This window comes from Tamandua tetradactyla, chromosome 12 (assembly GCF_023851605.1).
Source record: "Tamandua tetradactyla isolate mTamTet1 chromosome 12, mTamTet1.pri, whole genome shotgun sequence".
Classification (NCBI taxonomy): domain Eukaryota; kingdom Metazoa; phylum Chordata; class Mammalia; order Pilosa; family Myrmecophagidae; genus Tamandua; species Tamandua tetradactyla.
Window position 1 is genome coordinate 74,363,511 of NC_135338.1, and position 22,701 is coordinate 74,386,211.

The 22,701-nt window shown below is 38.0% G+C and overlaps 2 protein-coding genes and 1 long non-coding RNA gene across 7 annotated transcripts in view; 1 reads left to right on the forward strand and 2 right to left on the reverse strand.

Annotated features, from left to right (window-relative positions):
- Nucleotides 1-11,301, reverse strand: part of NIPA2 (NIPA magnesium transporter 2) — a 42,753-nt gene extending 31,452 nt beyond the window's left edge. For 3 of the 4 annotated variants that reach the window (XM_077123968.1, XM_077123967.1, XM_077123965.1), the window contains exon 1: nt 11,124-11,301. The gene's annotated coding sequence lies outside the window, so the exon portion shown is untranslated. Of the gene's footprint in view, nt 1-11,028 lie in introns of all 4 variants that reach the window. The other variant, XM_077123966.1, reaches the window with a different exon arrangement.
- A 50-nt stretch (nt 11,302-11,351) lies between these two features.
- LOC143652382 (uncharacterized) overlaps nt 11,352-22,701 on the forward strand; it is a 47,043-nt gene continuing 35,693 nt past the window's right edge. The window contains exons 1-2 of the long non-coding RNA XR_013160597.1: nt 11,352-12,798; nt 13,221-13,277. This is a non-coding gene — a long non-coding RNA (uncharacterized LOC143652382). The remainder of the gene's footprint in view (nt 12,799-13,220; nt 13,278-22,701) is intronic.
- NIPA1 (NIPA magnesium transporter 1) overlaps nt 15,965-22,701 on the reverse strand; it is a 62,143-nt gene continuing 55,406 nt past the window's right edge. For both annotated transcript variants that reach the window (XM_077123969.1, XM_077123970.1), the window contains exon 5: nt 15,965-21,744. In XM_077123969.1, the coding sequence (XP_076980084.1) occupies nt 21,233-21,744 (512 nt within the window). In that variant the 3' untranslated portion in view covers nt 15,965-21,232. The remainder of the gene's footprint in view (nt 21,745-22,701) is intronic.

Genomic DNA, 22,701 nt, shown 5'->3' on the forward strand with positions numbered 1-22,701 from the left:
CGGAGAACGGTGACTGGGGTCCCTTCCCAACGCGTGGCTTCCCGGTCCGGCTGGGAACGGTGCACTCCCCTGGGCCGCGACAGCTGGTGCCCTCCTGCCACGTTCAGGGCCCCGAGCCGGCTAGGAGATTCGGACGGGCGCTCTCCCGGGCTGCGGTGGCCGGCGACCCTCCCTGCGTTCGGATCCCCGGGCCGGTTGGGAGATGCGGATTGGCACTCTTCCAAGCCGCTTTGTCTGGCGAATCTCCCCCACGGCGAGAGTTTTCCAAAGTTAGAGGACCCACAGCACCTTTTACTGGTGAGACCCACAGACAAACGAGTGCCACGAGCACCACCTACTGGGCAGGATAAGAAAAACAGAACCCAGAGATTTCACAGAAAAATCATTCAACCTGTGGGGTCCAACACCCAGGGAAATCTGACTAAATGCCCAGACGCCAGCAGAAGATAACGGATCACACTCAGAAAATTGAAAATATGGCCCAGTCAAAGGAACAAACCAATAGTTCAAATGAGATACAGGAGCTGAGACAACTAATGCTGAATACACGAACAGGAATGGAAAACCTCTTCAAAAACCAAATCGATAAATTGAAGGAGGACATGAAGAAGACATGGGCTGAACAAAAAGAAGAAACAGAAAAACTGAAAAAACAAATCACAGAACTTATGGAAGTGAAGGACAAAGTAGAAAAGATGGAAAAAACAATGGATACCTACAATGATAGATTTAAAGAGACAAAAGACAGAATTAGTGATTTGGAGGATGGAACATCTGAATTCCAAAAAGAAACAGAAACTATAGGGAAAAGAATGGAAAAATTTGAACAGAGGATCAGGGAACTGAAGGACAATATGAAGCACACAAATATACGTGTTGTGGGTGTCCCAGAAGGAGAAGAGAAGGGAAAAGGAGGAGAAAAACTAATGGAAGAAATTATCACTGAAAATTTCCCAACTCTTATGAAAGACCTAAAATTACAGATCCAAGAAGTGCAGCGCACCCCAAAGAGATTAGACCCAAATAGGCGTTCTCCAAGACACTTACTAGTTAGAATGTCAGAGGTCAAAGAGAAAGACAGGATCTTAAAAGCAGCAAGAGAAAAACAATCCATCACATACAAGGGAAACCCAATAAGAGTATGTGTAGATTTCTCAGCAAAACCATGGAAGCAAGAAGACAGTGGGATGATATATTTAAATTACTAAAAGAGAAAAACTGCCAACCAAGACTTCTATTTCCAGCAAAATTGTACTTCAAAAATGAGAGAAATTAAACCATTCTCAGACAAAAAGTCACTGAGAGAATTTGTGACCAAGAGACCAGCTCTGCAAGAAATACTAAAAGGAGCACTAGAGTCAGATACGAAAAGACAGAAGAGAGAGGTATGGAGAAGAGTGTAGAAAGAAGGAAAATCAGATATGATGTACATAATACAAAAGGTAAAATGGTAGAGGAAAATATTATCCAAACAGTAATAACACTAAATGTTAATGGACTGAATTCCCCAATCAAAAGACATAGACTGGTAGAATGGATTAAATAACAGGATCCTTCTATATGCTATCTACAGGAAACACATCTTAGACGCAAAGATAAACATAGGTTGAAAGTGAAAGGTTGGGAAAAGATATTTCATGCAAATAACAACCAGAAAATAGCAGGAGTGGCTATACTAATATCCAACAAATTAGACTTCAAATGTAAAAAGTTAAAAGAGACAAAGAAGGACACTATCTACTAATAAAAGGAACAATTAAACAAGAAGACATAACAATCATAAATATTTATGCACCGAACCGGAATGCCCCTAAATACGTGAGGAATACACTGCAAACACTGAAAAGGGAAATAGACACATATACCATAATAGTTGGAGACTTCAATTCACCACTCTCATCAATGGACAGAACATCTAGACAGAGGATCAATAAAGAAATAGAGAATCTGAATATTACTATAAATGAGCTAGACATAACAGACATTTATAGGACATTACATCCCACAACAGCAGGATACACCTTTTTCTCAAGTGCTCACGGATCATTCTCAAAGATAGACCATATGCTGGGTCACAAAGCAAGTCTTAACAAATTTAAAAAGATTGAAATCATACACAACACCTTCTCGGATCATAAAGTAATGAAGTTGGAAATCAATAATAGGCGGAGTGCCAGAAAATTCACAAAAACCTGGAGGCTCAACAACACACTCTTAAACAACGAGTGGGTCAAAGAAGAAATTGCAAGAGAAATTAGTAAATACCTCGAGGCAAATGAAAATGAAAACACAACATATCAAAACTTATGGGATGCAGGAAAGGCAGTGCTAAGAGGGAAATTTATTGCCCTAAATGCCTATATCAGAAAAGAAGAAAAGGCAAAAATTCAGGAATTAACTGTCCACTTGGAAGAACTGGAGAAAAAACAGCAAACTAATCCCAAAGCAAGCAAAAGGAAAGAAATAACAAAGATTAGAGCAGAAATAAATGAAATTGAAAACATGAAAACAATAGAGAAAATCAATAAGACCAGAAGTTGGTTCTATGAGAAAATCAATAAGATTGATGGGCCCTTATCAAGATTGACAAAAAGAAGAAGAGAGAGGATGCAAATAAATAAGATCAGAAATGGAAGAGGAGACATAACTACTGACCTCACAGAAATAAAGGAGGTAATAACAGGATACTATGAACAACTTTACGCTAATAAATACACCAATTCAGATGAAATGGATGGGTTCCTGGAAAGACATGAACAACCAACTTTGACTCAAGAAGAAATAGATGACCTCAACAAACCAATCACAAGTAAAGAAACTGAATCAATCATTCAAAAGCTTCCTAAAAAGAAAAGTCCAGGACCAGACGGCTTCACATCTGAATTCTATCAAACATTCCAGAAAGAATTAGTACCAACTCTCCTCAAACTCTTCAAAAAAATCGAAGTGGAGGGAAAACTACCTAATTCATTCTATGAAGCCAACATCACCCTCATACCAAAACGAGGCAAAGATATTACAAAAAAAGAAAACTACAGACCAATCTCTCTAATGAATACAGATGCAAAAATCCTCAATAAAATTCTAGCAAATCGTATCCAACAACACATTAAAAGAATTATACATCATGACCAAGTAGGATTCATCCCAGGTATGCAAGGATGGTTCAACATAAGAAAATCAATTAATGTAATACACCAGATCAACAAATCAAAGTAGAAAAATCACATGATCATCTCAATTGATGCAGAGAAGGCATTTGACAAGATTCAACATCCTTTCCTGTTGAAAACACTTCAAAAGATAGGAATACAAGGGAACTTCCTTAAAATGATAGAAGGAATATATGAAAAACCCACAGCTAATATCATCCTCAATGGGGAAAAATTGAAAACTTTTCCCCTAAGATCAGGAACAAGACAAGGATGTCCATTATCACCACTATTATTCAACATTGTGTTGGAGGTTCTAGCCAGAGCAATTAGACAAGAAAAAGAAATACAAGGCATCAAAATTGGAAAGGAAGAAGTAAAACTATCACTGTTTGCAGACGATATGATACTATACATCGAAAACCCGGAAAAATCCACAACAAAACTACTAGAGCTAATAAATGAGTACAGCAAAGTAGCAGATTACAAGATCAACATTCAAAAATCTGTAGCATTTCTATACACTAGTAATGAACAAGCTGAGGGGGAAATCAAGAAACAAATCCCATTTACAATTGCAACTAAAAGAATAAAATACCTAGGAATAAATTTAACTAAAGAGACAAAAAACCTATATAAAGAAAACTACAAAAAACTGTTAAAAGAAATCACAGAAGACCTAAATAGATGGAAGGACATACCGTGTTCACGGACTGGAAGACTAAATATAGTTAAGATGTCAATCCTACCTAAATTGATTTACAGATTCAATGCAATACCAATCAAAATCCCAACAACTTATTTTTCAGAAATAGAAAAACCAATAAGCAAATTTATCTGGAAGGGCAGGGTACCCCGAATTGCTAAAAACATCTTGAGGAAAAAAAATGAAGCTGGAGGTCTCGCGCTGCCTGACTTTAAGGCATATTATGAAGCCACAGTGGTCAAAACAGCATGGTATTGGCATAAAGATAGATATATCGACCAAAGGAATCGAATAGAGTGCTCAGATATAGACCCTCTCATCTATAGACATTTGATCTTTGATAAGGCAGTCAAGCCAACTCACCTGGGACAGAACAGTCTCTTCAATAAATGGTGCCTAGAGAACTGGATATCCATATGCAAAAGAATGAAAGAAGACCCATGTCTCACACCCTATACAAAAGTTAACTCAAAATGGATCAAAGATCTAAACATTAGGTCTAAGACCATAACACAGTTAGAGGAAAATGTAGGGAGATATCTTATGAATCTTACAATTGGAGGCAGTTTTATGGACCTTAAACCTAAAGCAAGAGCACTGAAGAAGGAAATAAATAAATAGGAGCTCCTCAAAATTAAACACTTTAGTGCATCAAAGAACTTCATCAAGAAAGTAGAAAGACAGCCTACACAATGGGAGACAATATTTGGAAATGACATATCAGATAAAGGTCTAGTATCCAGAATTTATAAAGAGATTGTCCAACTCAACAACAAAAAGACAGCCAACCCAATTACAAAATAGGAAAAAGACTTGAACAGACACCTACCAGAAGAGGAAATACAAATGGCCAAAGGACACATGAAGAGATGCTCAATGTCCCTGGCCATTAGAGAAATGCAAATCAAAACCACAATGAGATATCATCTCACACCCACCAGAATGGCCATTATCAACAAAACAGAAAATGACAAGTGCTGGAGAGGATGTGGAGAAAGGGGCACACTTATCCACTGTTGGTGGGAATGTCAAATGGTGCAACCACTGTGGAAGGCAGTTTGGCGGTTCCTCAAAAAGCTGAATATAGAATTGCCATACGACCCAGCAATACCATTGCTAGGTATCTACTCAAAAGGCTTAAGGGCAAAGACACAAACGGATATTTGCACACCAATGTTTATAGCAGCGTTATTTACAATTGCAAAGAGATGGAAACAGCCAAAATGTCCATCAACAGACGAGTGGCTAAACAAACTGTGGTATATACATACGATGGAATATTATGCAGCTTTAAGACAGAATAAACTTATGAAGCATGTAATAACATGGATGGACCTAGAGAACATTATGCTGAGTGAGTCTAGCCAAAAACTAAAGGACAAATACTGTATGGTCCCACGGATATGAACCGACATTTGAGAATAAACTTGGAATATGTCATTGGTAACAGAGTCCAGCAGGAGTTAGAAACAGGGTAAGATAATGGGTAATTGGAGCTGAAGGGATACAAACTGTGCAACAGGACTAGATACAAAAACTCAAAAATGGACAGCACAATAATACCTAATTGTAAAGTAATCATGTTAAAACACTGAATGAAGCTGCATCTGAGCTATAGGTTTTTTTTTGTCTGTTTGTTTGTTTGTTTCTGTCCTTTTTTTTACTATTATTATTATTTTTATTTTTTTCTCTATATTAACATTCTATATCTTTTTCTGTTGTTTTGCTAGTTCTTTTCCTAAATCGATGCAAATGTACTAAGAAATGATGATCATGCATCTATGTGATGATGTTAAGAATTACTGATTGCATATGTAGAATGGAATGATTTCTAAATGTTGTGTTAATTTCTTTTTTTCTTTAATTAAAAAAAAAAAAAAAAAACCCTTGCCTGCAAATGCCAAAGTGGGACATGATTTGGGTTGCTACCTGAATCTGTGCTCCCTTAATTGCAATTCTGTGACCCCAAATAAATGCCTTTATTGCTTTGCAAAAAAAAAAAAAAAAAAAACTAGCTACTAATCACTTCGGTCTACTTGGAAGGTGTATCATTTTAATAAGCAAGGGTCACCTAACTTTAATGAAAGCCTTAAGATCATTTGACATAAAACGATCTTATCATTCTTCTTTAACCACTATCTTCATGAAGCAATGTTCTTTGTCATTACGCAAGTTCTCCAACTGAGGAAGTAATAATTGGGCAGGTATATTTCATATAATCTCCCTTTAGAAGATCTGAATAGAACAAATCAATTTATAGTCTGAATATTTTGAAATCAATAAAACAGAACTTTTGTTATGTGCAGAGCTATTACATAGAAAAAAGTCAGATTTTCTACAATGTTAATCCTAGCACAATGTTAGCATCACAAATCCAAATCCAGACCTTCCTTATGGTATTTAACTTTTCAATTTACTAATAATCACTAACACTATGCTGACTTTCGCTAAATAAAGGTTACATACATATAATGAAATTTTAATCGTTTTATCCCAAGGTCACTAAAAGCTAATTGTTTCTAATTTTATTATATGAATATAATATGATTATATATGATCATATATAATACATGATTATTATATGAATATAATAAAATTCATTTATTATATGAATTTCCCCTACATTTATTATATAACGTTTCATGAGGCTATTTAAAATCTATTTTCCCCTCTCATTTTCATTTTTATTATGGGCAATTTCAAAATACACAATAGTAGAGATCTTTTTCCTTGTTTGCTGATTTTCTAAGATATCCACTGCATCAAGCATTTGTGTGGCCCTCGACAGCACCCACTCTGCTGTCTATTTTATTTCCTACTTCACTGCCAACCCAGCATCATGGCTCTCATCAGACAAGTATCACCACTGCCCCATACACCCCATGCATCTCCCAGCCTCCTACCTCCTCCTTAGAGTCTGCTCTTTCCTCAAGGCCAGGTCATATTTCAAGCTATACTACAAAGACCTTTTTAACAACTCCAGCCCAGAGGCATTTTCTTTCCTATGCACTTAGATTATTTACAATTGACCTCATAAAATTTAATCTTCAATTAGCGTTCTATCTTCTAACATAAACTCTAAATCCATTAAAGACAATGACTCTGGTTCTTTGTGGTGAATACCCAGCAAAAGGTTCCCTCAGAAAAGGCACTCATTTATGGTGGCAAATTTGATCTGTAAGCCTTTCTAGGATTAAGGTGTTTTGTGGATGTTGTTTGTTTATTCAGTGGTGGAACTAAACTATAGGAGGGGGAAGGTAAGAAATGGCAAGTAATATTAAAAGCCACAAGCCTTCACAGGCTTCAGCCTTCCGCCCCTAAGCTAAGTAAACAAAATACATAATTTTGACTTACAGTTTGAAAACAGGACACTGGTGTGAATATCCTGTAAAGTATGAGTTACTCTGCTATTCTCAGACCTGATAATGCTCTGCTCCCATTCCCTATAACTGAAGGTCAATCACAACTGGGAGAGCCTGCAACAGTGATATTTTTATTCTTAAAGATTAGTCATCATGGAGGTCCAGACTAAAGACAGATAAACAAGAAAATCTTCGTTTCACTTCAACTAGGTTCCCAAACCAGAGGTGCTGAGCTCCTGCCCATCCTTCCTCAGGTAGAAAGCCCCACAGCTAAAAGTTAGTTTTTTATATGTGGCCATCTGTTCCATAGACCTTCTGAGCTGCTACCACGTGCCAACACTGGAGTTACAAAATGACCAAAAGTCCCTTCCCTCAAGGATTCACAGCCGAGCAAATAAAAACTTCTGAAAATCACATATTCAAATTACAAACACACTTTTTTTTTTTTTTTTTTTTTAAGAGAGAGGGAGGAAGGGAAGGAAAGACAGAGAGAAGGAAGGAAGGATGGAAGAAAGGGAAACATCTTTAAACATTTTCTTGTTTTATTATATTTTGTTTGTTTGTTTGTTTTTTACATGGGCTGGGGCCGGGAATCGAACCGAGGTCCTCCGGCATGGCAGGCAAGCACTCTTGCCCGCTGAGCCACCGCGGCCCGCCCTACAAACACACTTTTAAAGGCTCTTAGAATTCCCAGGTTGTTCTATTAAATTTTCATAAACTTAATTTTCACAACTTAATTTACCATCATTTACAAATACTTATAATATTAACTTCCATTAAATGCAAGCATGTTGAGAATGAAATATATTTCAAAGAGACTAAAACTGGTCCACCTTCTTCACCAATGTGGGGAACATGCAACTTAAGGAACAGAAAATGAGCTAGCATTTTAAAATCTATTAGGAAAACCCAAGTTAAAACTTGCTTTGCAAAATGACTAATAAGCAATACAATCACCAAAGTGAGCAATCTTTAAAAACGATACCAACTGAGATATCCAGCTTTAAACTTGTCACAGCACTTTTGGCATTTCATTTTCACAAAGTCTTGAAGAGGTATAGGATGAGGGTCCCATGATGAGCAAACAGGCACACAGCAGTAACTTGTCACACAGGTGGTCAATAGCAGGGCCCGGAATAGTATCTCCTCATTCTCAGACTTCTGCCTTTCCCCTGGAGTCTCCATTTCTTCCCAGACGATGAACTACAAGCAAGGAGCAGCTCAAACCAAGCTCTCAGTATCTGTCAATGTCTTCTCTTCCTTTTGTGTTCTACAATGACTTAAACATCTCATAATCCCAATTGGATACAGGAGCCAAGGATGACAGACAGATTCTACCTCTGAAATATGGCCTCACACCTGCTCTACTTAACTGGATCCTATAGCTCTGCATCTCTCCTGACCACTACAGCTTGAACACAATGCTGTGACACTGATCCACTAAACACATCTCTGCCAAAGTCATTCTTCTGCTTACCTATACCTACTTTCCCTCCTTCACATCTTTATCTTTGTTTCTCTCTTTTATCTGAAAAGGACCACTTTAAACAACTCCTTCTCAATGCAATCCTGCTTGAATTCCACAGTCCAGAACGATTCCAATCTTTTCTCAATTCCCTCAGCCTTTCACTTGCATCTGTTTTTAGACACTTATTTTCCAGCCTGTATTATGGTTACTCGTGTACATGACTTACTTCCCGTTTATTGTGGCTCCCTGTGGACAGTTTGCTTATCTTACTCAATCAACACATACCAGGAGCACACATTACATTTTAGGAACTGAGGATTCAGCAGTGAATAAAACAGACCCAAACTCCTACCCTCATGGAGTTTACCTTCTTCTGATATATACTATATAAGAATATTATATAGTACATTAGAAGGTGAAAAAAAAAAGAGGCATGGAGACAGTGTGAAGACTTCTATTACGATCAAGTTGATTAGGAGGTCTCACTGAGAAGGTAACACTGAGCAAAGGCTTGAAAGCAATAGGAAAAGAGCAGGCTCTGTCAAGTGAGCATGTCTGTAGTTTTCTAGGAAAAGAAAGGCCATTGTGACTCACCCTGAGTGAAAAGCATAGGTAGGAGACCAGCACAGAGAGTAAGCCGGTAAAGCGTCAAATCATGGGGACCAGAAGGATGTGAAACAGATGGATCTACAATCCATTTACTTTGCTAGATCATTTATTGTTATGTAGATCCCATTATAGGACTTTATACAGTTATTATAGTTCAAATTTATTTAGATACAATAAATAGTCATGCACGGGTGTTTAAGATTGAGCAAATCTCCAGTCTGAGGGGCGCTCTTAGTTCTTTCTTTCTGTTCCTTAACACAACATATACCAGTCAGATAAATCAGAATTTAGATGATGATTATACCGTCTATGGAAAAAAAAGTAATATTTAAAGTTAGTAGTTTTAAATAGGAATGAACCATTTTTCGTACAATAGAAATATCCTGAAGACCTGTGTAATTCTGTTTTATAATTATTTCTTCCCAACAGTAATAGCTACCACTTATTGAACACCTATCTAAGCCTGTTTTAAGTGACTTACATACATTATTTCTAAGCCACAAAATAATGATAAGGTGCCATTACCTCTACAGCTACAGAAGTTAAACCTCAAGAGGTTACCTAACTTACAAAGGACAACAAGAAAATTAAGTTATAAAGCCTGAACTGGAATACAAGTATCCAATGGACACTACTTCTACATCAGGCTCCCAAACACATTAAAATTTTAGAGTTCTTAATCTTTACTTCTCCTTGGTTTCCACTGCTGTCTAAAGTTAGCTTTAATTTCTTTCAACCTGTCATTTGGCTAATAATTTTTAAAAGTAGTACTTGTAAATTCTACAGAACCTCAATCTCCAATCCTAATTTAGCAGCAAGATCAATTACTTATAAATTAACTTACACGTTAGACTAGTATCATTTGTCTTACGAGAAAAGGCCAGAAGACATTAGAGATGACTCATTCACTTCCTTCATTTCCTTATAAACACTACCCTTTATTCTCATTTAAAGTTTTAAAACCCTGAGTGACTCCAGCTCGAAAGAAGAAAGTACAAAGTTTTGACAAAAGGAGTGAATAAAGTTACGTAGTACTTTTAAAATTTGGTTATAGTCCCCATGCTCATTTTACTTACCAAATGACAAGAAACTACTCAACTGAGCATAACGTGCACAACACTGCTTCAACAGACAGCTTACGGGAAAGAAACAAGCATCTCTACTCTGATTTTCTATTACAAAAAAAATAAATAAAATACGTCTAATGAACTAAATGGGCACACAGAATTTCTAGGAACAGAAAAGATATAGCCCTGTATTTAAACTCTGGTAAACAACGAAGGACACAGTTGCAGGTGCATAAAGTGAGAGACAAGACTGAGTGGTTTTATAAAAGTTAGGAACACAGAGCAGGTTTGTTCGAAACGTTAGGTTAGCGCAGACTTCCATCAGTTAATACCACGGCAGTAGCTGAAACCCCCTAACACTCACCACGATAAAATGAAACTGTTTTTAATGAACTTAATGAACGCGCGCAATGATAGAGCCACAACAGGTTTCTGTGGGGGTTAAATGGAATCCAATTCACAGTTGGGTTCCTCGCTGCAGTTTACATGCAGCGCTCGCCGCAGCTGATGAGGAAAACCACCTCCATCTCACAACAAGCGTGGCCCAGTGACCCCAGGGAAGGCAAAGTCGCCCCTGAAAGGCTTTTCCAGGCTCAATACGGGCCGACTTGCCCACAGGTAGACCTCTCGCGCTGGCCTGAAAGGAAAAGAGCGGTGTGCTCACCCGGTTAGCAGGCCGGCCGCGCTGCTACCCCTGCCTCTATCCGGCCGGGTCACCGCCGCTCACACCCCCGTACAGACCGCTACGGCCGCCCCCACCTGCGCTCGCGCGGCCACTGCCCTAGTCGTCGTCCTGCAGATGAGAGCATCCGGGGCTGCAGCCGTGCATGCCGACTCCTCCATGGGGTAGCCCCGAAAGGAAACCTTCCGGGACGATCGCTACCCAGCTACCGCTGGGACCCAGGAGACGCCGCCAAGGAAGACCCGGACGCAGTCGAATGACGCAACACGGTGGCGCGTGCGCACATGCGCAGCGGCGCTGCAAAGCCCCGCCCGGCGCACACCTGATCCGCGGGGCCAGGAACCCCGAGGGAAGCCAAGCGGAAAAAGTTGTAGCGAGTATTTGCAACGGTGGCGTCCGCCGACCGTTTGGCCAAAATCAAAGGTCCATGCGGCGCTTATGTCAAGCGCACGTTCACTTTGGTGGTCAGTGTGTGAAGTAGCGTTTGCAGAAGCAGTCCCTGGCAATCCCCTCAGCGCACGGCTGCCCGCGGAAGCGTCAAGAAGCCAAGGAAGCCTGGGGGCGAGGCTGACGGAATCCCGGAGTAGAGGCGTTCTTTGGGCTACTGCTCTTGTTAAAGCCGGTGTCGTGACACAAGGTGCTGGAAGATTTATTTTTCGTGAGCAAGAAACCCCGCTGTGAGGCCTTTGGCCCGGACTCCTCAGCCGGACAGAGCGCAGAGGATGCGTTCTTGAGATGAGGACAGGGGCCTGCCAACAAATTAGTCATTGCTTGGTTATAGGTGTAAGCGGCCGTCGGGGATGTTCTGGGTTTTGTCTAGATACAAAAATACCATTACGTATACGAAATTTAAATTATTTTGGATGGGCATCTTTCTAAATTGAATTTTATGCTTATTTAAAGGGAGAATGTCAAATGTAACTTGTCCCTTTGAGACTAATCCCACTGGACTGTTCTAGCCCACACGCCAGACGACGCTGATTTTGGTGTACGTAACTATGTCCCTTGTAATTTAAAAGCCCTTCATCTCTTGTGCGTTTAGCAACCAGACAGCCATGGTAGTGTGGTAGATTGAAGCCAGATGGCTCTAATTCTCCTCCCTTCGGTATGCCTGCACATTTTGCTGAGTGATTTTGCAGCTCTCCCTCAACCTCTGAATCTGGGCTGGTTTGGGGATGGGCTTTGGTCCATCAAATGTGGCAGCAGTGACAGAGTGCTGCTTCCCAGACTAGACAACGAGAACCCTGAGCTAGCCTACTGGAGGATGAGAGTGTGCAGATCGCAGCAAGCGGGCCCTATTGCTTCCCTCAAGCCCCAGACATGTGAGTCCAGCCAAGTAGTAAAACTACCCAGTGGAAACCAGCCAAGTCGATCCAGATCAGCACAACTGCCCATTGACCCATAGAAGGAAGAATAAATGGTTGCAGTAGCTAACTGATAAAAGATGCCAACGGATACCTCTAAGAGCACGGATGACTCATGAAAGCAGTTTTCAGTTCTATATGGACAGGAATGCTTAGAAGTTGGTGATATGCTAATTCAGCCTAATGAATGAATTTGGTGGCAGCTTTTTTCTGCCAAAGTTCTAATCATCCCAGCTAAAGCCTTGCCTCATCGAATCAGCTTTCTCCTATCACTGTAGTCCACAGACTCCTCTCACATTCATTCTCTGGACCTGACACTTATCACATTGTACATTGCCTTTCTACTCAAATGAAGTGAAAGCTTATGTCTCTAAAAAGACTTGTAAAGGTAAGTGAAAGTAGTCATTCATGAAAGTTCACATATTATGATTCTATTTATATGAAAGCTCAGAGTGGGGAAATCTGTAGAGACATAAAGTAGATTGGTGGTTGACTAGGATTGGAGGCTGGGGACAGTGATGGGAAGGATAGAGAATACAGGGTGATAGCCAAAGGATGGGGGTTTCTTTTTGAGGTGATGAAAATCTTCTAAAATTGGCTGTGGTGATGGTTGCACATATCTGTGAATATACTAAAAACCACTGAACTGTACATTTTAAATGGGTGAATTCCATGGTATTATAAATCAATAAATGATAGATGGTATAGATGATATATAGATAGATAGATAGATCCGTGTAAATACACATTCAATAGCAGTTTTATTTGTAATAGCCCAAAACTGGAAATAACCCAAATGTTCATCAACAGGTGACTGGATAAACAAACCGATATATGCACATGATGGAATTCTACTCAGGATAAAAGGTAGTGAACTACTGATACACACCATAATGTGGCTAAATTCAGAATAATTGTGCTGAGTGAAAAAAGCCATAGTAAAAAAAAAGTACATAACCATATGATTCCACTTATATAATATTCTAGGAAAGGTACACTGGTCTATAGTGACAGAAAGCAGATGAATGACGGGATGAGGTGTAGCACGAGGAATTACAATGGAGTAAAAAATGAAACCTTTGGGTGATAGATATGTTCACTATTTTGATCACGATGTTGCTTTCAAAGTTATATACATATGTCAAAACTTACCAAACTATACATTTTATAAATATGCAGTTTATTGTATGTCAATTACACTGCAGTAAGGCTGTAAATTCTACTTCTTTGTCATGGTTACAGAACCACAGATAAGACTCCGTATTGAAGCTGTTTTTTTTTTTTAAACCAAGTATTAGGAAATTAGATAGTTTTCTTATTTTCTTATCTATAAATTGTTCCCCAGTTACTCTCACGTTTTGGTTTTGTTGCCACAGAAGCATGAAAACAGCATAATAGACAAACATTTTTTTATTATCTCAACCCTGTATTACCAGTTAAATTTGCCTTTTGTCCTTCCAAAGTGAATAGTGGCACTCTCTGGCATTTAAAAATATCAGTTTTTTTCAGTTAATATTATTTAGTTTATTCAAGGTTGAAGATGATCTTCATGTACCAGGGATTGTTTTAAAAGCACAAAATAAACTTTTAGGCTGATAAAACTTTGATTCTCAGAACATGGGCAGAAATATTCTGTTCCTTTGGCAAGTACCGCTTGGCTCTGAGGAAGAACATGTCACCTTTCCATATAACTGAGATTGGTTAATATTCTGTTGTAAATCTCATTAAAATGTGGATATTCAATAAATGTTCACTATTAAATTGTTGGTAGCAAAGTCTACTCTGGAAACCTTTCATCTTTTTTGTACTAGGGCATTTTTCCAAAACACTTTTTGGATGGGGAGTAGGAGGCTCTCTGAAAAAGAAAGGAGTAACTGGAAGTGAATTTATATAGAATGCTAGGATATTCATTAAAGGAGATGAGTTGGCTTTTAAAGAATACCCTCACTTGGCTTGGTTAGTAAATGTAGTATGAAGAATAATGCCCCCTCACCCACCCAAAGAAGTCATATCCTAATTGTCAGAACCTGTGAATGTGTTTATGTGGCATGGGGGACTTCACCGAAGTGATTACTTTATGCACTCTGAGATGGGCAGATTATCCTGGATTATCTGGTGTTTTCGTTTGCTGAAGCTGTCAGAAAGCAACAGACCAGAAATTGATTGGCTTTTACAATGAGAATTTATTGATTTACAAATTTACAGTTCTGAGGCCATGAAAGTATCCCAATTAAGGCATCAACAGGAGGATACCTGTCCAGAATGGAAAGATACTGACTTTGTGTTATCTTAAGCCACTAAATTTGTGGAAATTTGCTACAGCATCAATAGAACACTAGTACAGTAAATAAGTGTGCCAAATTAAGGAGAAGATGCTGATAGCTTCCTGGCATTTTCACCAAAAGTAAAAGTTTTATAGACAAGCAATCTAATTAGACCTTTCTTCCTTCCTCTAGTCCATCTTCTCAATTATTTTATACTGACCTATTATGTTTGCTACTTGGTTGGCATCTTTCCTATCCTATTCACCAAGGTCCAGTTCCAATCCCAACTTTCAAATTTCTTCAGCTGGAATGATTCCCTACTTTTTCTGGATAGCTAATACAGATAAAAGTGTCTAAACATTTGAGTTCTATTGGTTTCTTGACTGTCTCACCTCTTTGACTCGAGAGAACTCTTTGAGAATTCCATGAGGATCAAAGTATAGTATAGAACTATTACCACATTAAGGGTATAATTAACTATATACTTAAATTAACATTACAACAAACACACTGACAATGCAATGCCTAAGGATCATCAGATGGGGATGTATAATTGAGAGAGGAGCAACAGCATCAGCTCCTTTGAGGGCAGGGACTCGTGCTTGGATTTATATATGTCTCAGAACTAGGTGTGTAACTAGCATTCAAAACCACTGTGCTTGGCTAGCAACTAGAACTAAGTTCTAGAATGTTGATCACCTAGAGCAAGTTTTGTTAAACCACTATTGGCATGTATACCTTTTCACGGCCCCAAAAACCTCTGTGGAACAGAATATCCATAGAAATACTTGGTGGCCACTTAAAATGTTTGTTCCTGATTTCTTTACAAGTATACTTTGATCAAAATGTGAGTAATTAAATCCTTTCAGGTATTTGCACTCAAATATTTTTCTTATTTGATAAAAGGACTTACAGGGCACTAATGAAGATTAATGACAGGATTTCTGATGACATTTGGAGTATTAATATGTTATGATTCTCTAATTTTCTATGTACTTTAAATATAAGAAAAATATGCTACTCGAAAACATAAAATATATTAACATTAAAATAGAGCTGGTTTTTGTTAATAAAATTATTTCATTGTATCAGGAGGTAGTCACAGGATGGTGAATTCCTTTGGATATCATGGATTTGCCCTCTAAATCAAAGGTAAACATTTTCTACATCATCATGAAAACCTAGGCCACTTATTTCTACAAAGAAAATGAAAATTTTGATTGGCAAATTAGGATGATATCGAACCTGAAACTATAGAAACATTTCAAGTAAAGGGAAAAAAAAGCAACAAGTGGTCAGCTAGAAATAAGTTATTTTATTTTAAAACACATACAGATTAATAAATATTATTGGAAAACTTAATAAATAGCTTTTTATTTACATAAGGCAATTGCAACATGCCATGACTACTTCTATAAAGCAAAACATCAGCAAATCTTAGCCATTAACAAATGTGTGTGTGTGTGCATGTTTGTATGTATATATGTGTAGGTATATATCTACATGAAAAAACGTATGCAACCAATCAACATTTTACAATTTTTATCTTCTTCCTCTCTTTCATGATTATATTCTATGTTACAAGAAAATAGCAGTTATCATTTTAAAAGGCAAAAACACTCAGGAATGCTACTGAAAAACTTTTAATTTTTCCAAAGTGCAAAATACCAATATGCAGGGGAAGTACCAAATTACTTCATTCTGACAAATAAAAGAAATATTCTTTCAACTTTTCAGTGTGACTCTTTGGCACTAGTGGTTTGGGAACTTCTGACGTGAGCCTGGTGTCAGAGAGTTCATCATCAGGGTTGAGCTACATTAAAGCAGGAAACTCAGCATTATTCATTACAAATTCAATTCAACAAAATTGATCCGTTTCATAGGTTATGAAATCTTTCTAAAGCAGAGGCCTAAAGACTGAAAGTCCTCTGTGGACATCAGAAGGTAAGAGAGGTTCATCAAACCATCAGAATGGAATCTTTCAGTGCAGCTAAAAGCCCCTGCTTAATTTGCATATTTTACAATAGAATATACAAAACCCTTCCTTTTAAAACAAAAAAGGGGAAATTAAAGCTTGGTCAAATCATGAAAACTTTACACCCAGTGTTTTCTTTGCTTTCTCAGACTCAAAAATGAGTGTTCTCTATCACAGTCCTTGGTGGACTTGTGAGATAGCCGCAAGCAATTTCCCATGTCGGTTGCAGAGCAATTCCATACACGGCACTCTCACTGGAGGCCACCAGAACACCGGCAAATGTGCTATAGTTATAAACCAATCCATATGGAGAATCATCACACCCCTTTAGAGGTAGAAAAATGAGGCACAGAAAGGTTAAGTGTCTTACCTAAACTTGTACAATTCAGGGAAAAATAGAGAAAAGAGCAAATAAATCCTTTCCCTGGTTCATGTTCTGAGCCCTAGACTATTCTTTTTGTCACCTTGGGTACAATTAAAATAGATTTTTATTTACATGATCATTGTTCTATTGAATACCTACTTTTTATTAGGCAACATTTTTTGGATGAAACATAAAGTTCATTTTTCTTAAAATATAACTTTTGTCACATTTAATAACCATAAGAGATGTATATGAAAAGGAATGAGTAGTGCTAATGGATCAAATTCTTCTTCTGTTCCTATAACTTTTAGTCTTTACAAGTATATAATGGAGATATAAGAATCTGGCCAGATGGGAAAAATTATCCATAAGCTAAAGGACAGACCCTTATAGCTGTTATGTGGAAGTGAGGATACACAAAATTGAGGTATTTTATATAATAAACTTTTATGGTGTGACTGGTAAGTAAATTGATCTTTCCTCTTTCCAACTCAAGTTATCAGACTTCTAGTTATGAATATGAGTAAAATATAAGAAGAACAAACACAGACATATCTTTGGGAAGAGGATAGATGCTAAGGAGTTAACGTCATTACATTTTGTTCCCTGAGATGGTGGAACACAAAGATTCCACTTAATCCTGCTAGAAAGGTGAACTGCTTTCTTCATGACAGATACACTTAGAAGGCTCACTCCTTTAGATCATGAAGCTAATCTGTGCAGCTTGAAAAGATTTAAAAACCTAACACTCTTCTCTTTCTAGCTCCCTGCTCAATCACAGGAAGCCTACATAAGGATCATGTAGGCATTAGAGAAAATGCAATCTCAAACTCTTCTAAAATTAGTTGAGCAGCCTGGAAAAGAGAGTTTCTCCTAACAAGAATTACATATCATACAGGGTGGTCTGTGCTTAGCAACTTCTGTTTCAGGGAACTCATCCATAGATCTCTACAAACTGGCTACAAAGAGCTTACCTGTCCAGAAATAAGTTAGATGAAAGTGACCATACATTTTAACATGTGCTCTTCTATAAGAAAACAGAAATGGAACCAAAGAATAAGACCAACATATTACTGCCGGGATGGATTTCCGGAATTAACACAATATAGCATACTGGCTTGAAAAGTAGAAAGTACAAGAATATTGCTTATTGTTGATCAAAGAGCAGCACAATATATTTCACTAACATCCTAATGTTGCATAATTACAGTGTGAGTGATGAATGATGAAAACTGCAGATTCATCCCCAAAGCTCTGGCTTTGGTAGCCCTCCCTTTTCCCAAAGAACCTTATAGTAGACCCAATGGTCCTAAGAGCAGCAAGTCTCCAGGATGGTTTCTTCATGCTGGGTTTGGCTTAGAATCCTTAACAGGCCCAACTTGATCAATGGGCAAAACCAGAAGCAATCTTCTTAAATGCAAAGACTCAGATAGGAAAGCAAGGTATTGCCCAAGTAGGAGAGGGAAGAAGGCATACTAAAATATCAACAATAAATCTGCAAACTGTAATAAAAAAACATATGGAGGCTAAAAAAAAAGTAGGTATTTTCTTTCTTTCTTTAGCTTTTATCAGAGATAATAATCAAAGAATAGTATACTAATGCAAAGGTTTCACATGGAGAAGGCCTACTTAAATATCTAACAACTGTAAAATCTCCAAATTGTAATAAAAAATATATGATTTCAGAGGAGGCTTGAAAACAAGTGTACAGTAGGCATTTTTTTCTTTCTTAACTTTTATCAGAGATAAAATCCAAAGAATCTTAAAATCCAAATAATAATGCAAATGTGTTAGATGTATTTGCTTTTAGAGAGACCAACAAAAGATCCAAACCCATTCTAGGCCTTCCTCCAAAGCTTTCTTTCACTTTGGGGGTTTAGTAAATATTGTAAATCCTTCACTTTTGTCTTTCCTATGCATTTCTAAATGAATTATAGAAACATGAATTTGTAAAATAAATACCATTCAAATTAGAAGTTATATGTTCTAAATTAAGTTTGAAACTTAGCCTGTTAGATTGTGAGTATCTAGTCATATTAATTATCTTGAAGCTAGTGTCACACTTGAAATAAATGGATGGTACGAACTTTGTTACCTTAGAAGAAAAGCATATCCTACCAATGTAATTTGCTGAACAGATGTCAACTTGGGAATTCTAACTATTGCAAGGACCAGTCACGCTTAAGAGAAAAGCTATTAATACTTTCATATTTTGTTGTACTCTAAAAAAAAATAATAATAGGGAAGATCAGCCACAGAATATCACTTCTGAATACCCAGGGTATAATTGTGGATTAAAATACAATAAAATTCGCCAATAGTTGTATTTAAGCTTCATATGTAAATTCTAACAAAATAAAAATGGTAATTTCCATGAGACACATGAACCTTCTCAATTATACTTGTATAGCCACATGTATAATTTAAGTATCTTAAAATTCTTACCTAGGAAGATATTCTCACGCCTAAAAGTAGGTTATTACTGCTACAGTATATTTTCAGAATGTCCAGTTAAATAAAATAAGGCCTGCATACTTAAAAATATGATGACAAAAAAAAAAAAAACAAGCCTTCAAGAGCTAATAAAAACAGTAATGGACATTTTGAGCATTTATTAACTATAAGTTAACATAAGTTTTTTTTTTATTAAAATAATTGTATGGAAGCCCTTAGACACAAATTGCTGGCCATCCATGATCATTATGTACATTTCTAATCCATAAAGGTCATTAATACAGATATTTCTTTTTGCCGGGAAAACACACATTTCTTTTCTTGGCAAGTAACTACCTACAGTTGGATCTTATTAAATTTCATGTTCTACTTTATTATAATCTACTTTACCCAATCCCATCTTTCCACTTGGTATAGTTCCCTACTTAGATAAAACACTGCACATGAAGTGCATGATATCTTGATGAAATATTTGCATTACTTTGTGCTTTTCTCCCATTTAACACAAATGGAAGATTAGACAGAATGATCACTTTGATCCAAATACTGCATAATTCATGGCTGTTTTGCATTTTGGAAGTTTAATGAGAGATTTAAAGAGATGGCTAAATTAATTAATTAAATGGCTTCCATTTTTTGCTAGAAATTCTTTTGAAACCCAACATTACAGCCATGTATGTTCAAATTCTAGAAAGTAGCCTAAGCATAATTGTGTCCTTTAAATTGTTCCTGTTTTTCAGGGAACTCAGTATATGTGCTATTTAACAGTCTCTCATATAATAGTCTTATTATCAAGTTAAATAATTCATCTCATCTGAATGGCCAGCTAATCAAAGCCACAATGCCTGCTAAAAGAGAATTTAGAAATATTTGATACTGGATCCCAGTTACACAGATTGAATGCAAATAAGATACTTCATGCCACTTAAATTAAAAGTCTAATTGGACAATAACTACATGCTAACAGGGTCAGTTTGCTCTAATGTGGCTTTAGTCTTGACTCTCTTCCAAGAAATATACTATGATTTCTAATTGCTTTACACATTTATAATTTGAATATTGAAATATTAAAGTATAATCAGTGAAGTTGCATTATTCTAAGAGAGCATACACATAGTAGTAGTCAAATTAAGTGAAAGTTCAAGTGATAAAGGCACTGAAATAGATCTGAGCTACTGAAGTCACCCTGCAAATGGAATACTGCATTATGTCCATTCATTCGCATATTAATAGCAAATCTCTTGATTTGCTATTAAAATGACTTGGGGAGTTGGGGTGGGAAGTTTTCCACTTGTTAAAGGATTAAAAACAATTATACGTATACACCTCTTATTTGGATAAGGTACCTGAACGTTATACATGCTTAAGTGTAGAACAACACAACTACAGAGGCATTTACTACACAGAGTCAGGTTTCAAGACAACTTCTCCCATTTCCCAGTAATCTTCCACATAAGACTATCTGCTCGCTTACTAAGCCTAACCAGAAAGAGCCCATCTTTATTTTCTATTTAAATATGTTAAAATGTCTTAAAAGGAAACGGGATTCATGAAAGTTTAAGAGGTTAATGGTAATGAAAATGAGATTTCTCTCATCAGAGAGAAGGAGAGAGATGAGATGACCCCCAGGCAACCCTTCAGCAAATTCAGGCTCCAGGAGGTTTAATTCCCACTATGGACCACTCATTCTTAGGGTATCTTCTACTTCACCTCAAAGTATTACCATGTCCAGTGGTCCTCGAGCCACCCAATACCCTCTCTCATCTTAATCTGTTTTCATGTTAGACTTGTTCATTTCCCCAAGGTTGAAATTGAACTCTTTGAACACTTGGATAAGGACGATGCCCACGGAGACGGTGGTGAACCCACAGGCCATCCCCAGGAAGTCCACTAGGCCCACGTTGCTCCACTCACGGAAAAGGATGGCCGAGGCCAGCAAGACCAGCGTGGTGAAAACCACATAGTAGATAGCCCCAAACACTGAGGAATCGAAACACTCGAGTGCCTTGTTGATGTACCTGAACTGCACAATGATGCTGCAGCCCAGCACTGCCAGAAGCCCCAGACACAGGCACAGGGCTCGCTGACTGGACGGGTTGTTGTGCAGAATGTCCTGGGCAGCCAACCCAATGCCCTTGGTGGAAGGCACGGTGAAACTCCCCAGCAAGGAGCAGATGCTGATGTACACCATGATGTTGGTGGGCCCATGGGCAGGTGCGATCCAGAAGATCAGCAGTAGCAGCATGAGCAGCACGATGCACAGGTAGCCCACAAACACTGCAAAACAGACACACAAAGTGACAGCGGGGACCCAGACAGCCTGAAGCCAAGGAGCATAAGCAGGCTCTTCAGTCTTGGGGCTGATCTTACCATCTCCACTCATCTTATCCCACAAAATTATTTCACTGTGAAAACATGCAAAGCTCCATTCCGGTCTACCAAGATAAGATGCTCCAGGGTGCCGCTCCCCAGAGAATCTTTGAGCTAGCAAAAACTGGTGAAGACATCCTTTCAATACTCCAGAAAACAGTTAAAGGGTTACAGTAACTGGGTAAGTTCTGAATTAAGAAAACACAGCTTTAAAAAAGTAGGAATGAAGATCTAAACAAGATACCAAAAAATGAAACAATAAAAAGTAGGAAATTCTCAGGGCACTCTTGCTGATTGGTCCTCTACTGCCTCCCTAGTAGTATGGATCCAGCCTGTGCTCCCATTGTCAGTCCCTGGTCCTATTTGGAAACAAGCAGAGTAACCCCTATGCACATAGTGGGGTGACTTTATGTCAGTGCCAGTCTATCTGGTGGTAGCCTGAAAGACTGAAACAGGAAAACTCCTCTAGGGTTCAACCTTCCAGAACTTTTCCTGCAGGCAGAAGACTTTTTGCGGATGCCTAAGCAATGTAGGAAACGATTAAATCAAAGCAGCCTCGGACAAAGGGTTACCTGCATTAAGCTACATAATAGAGGACCTTAGAGGGGGAAAAACTCTCTTTCATAGGCAGGAGAGGGGAAATTAAAAATCCTATGAACTGCAGAATTCCTAAATCCAGGAGCAAGCACAAAGCCCAGGACAAGACAAGGGCTCAGAAAAGAAAGAGGACCATACACTCTGCATTGGCAGAAGGCTGATCTTCCTGATAGAGAGCTAAACTCTGAAGATCAGTAGCTAATGCAGAGCCAATTTGCAAAGTCTGTGAAAGGTGGTTTTTGTTTTGGTTTCTTTGTTTTTATTGAT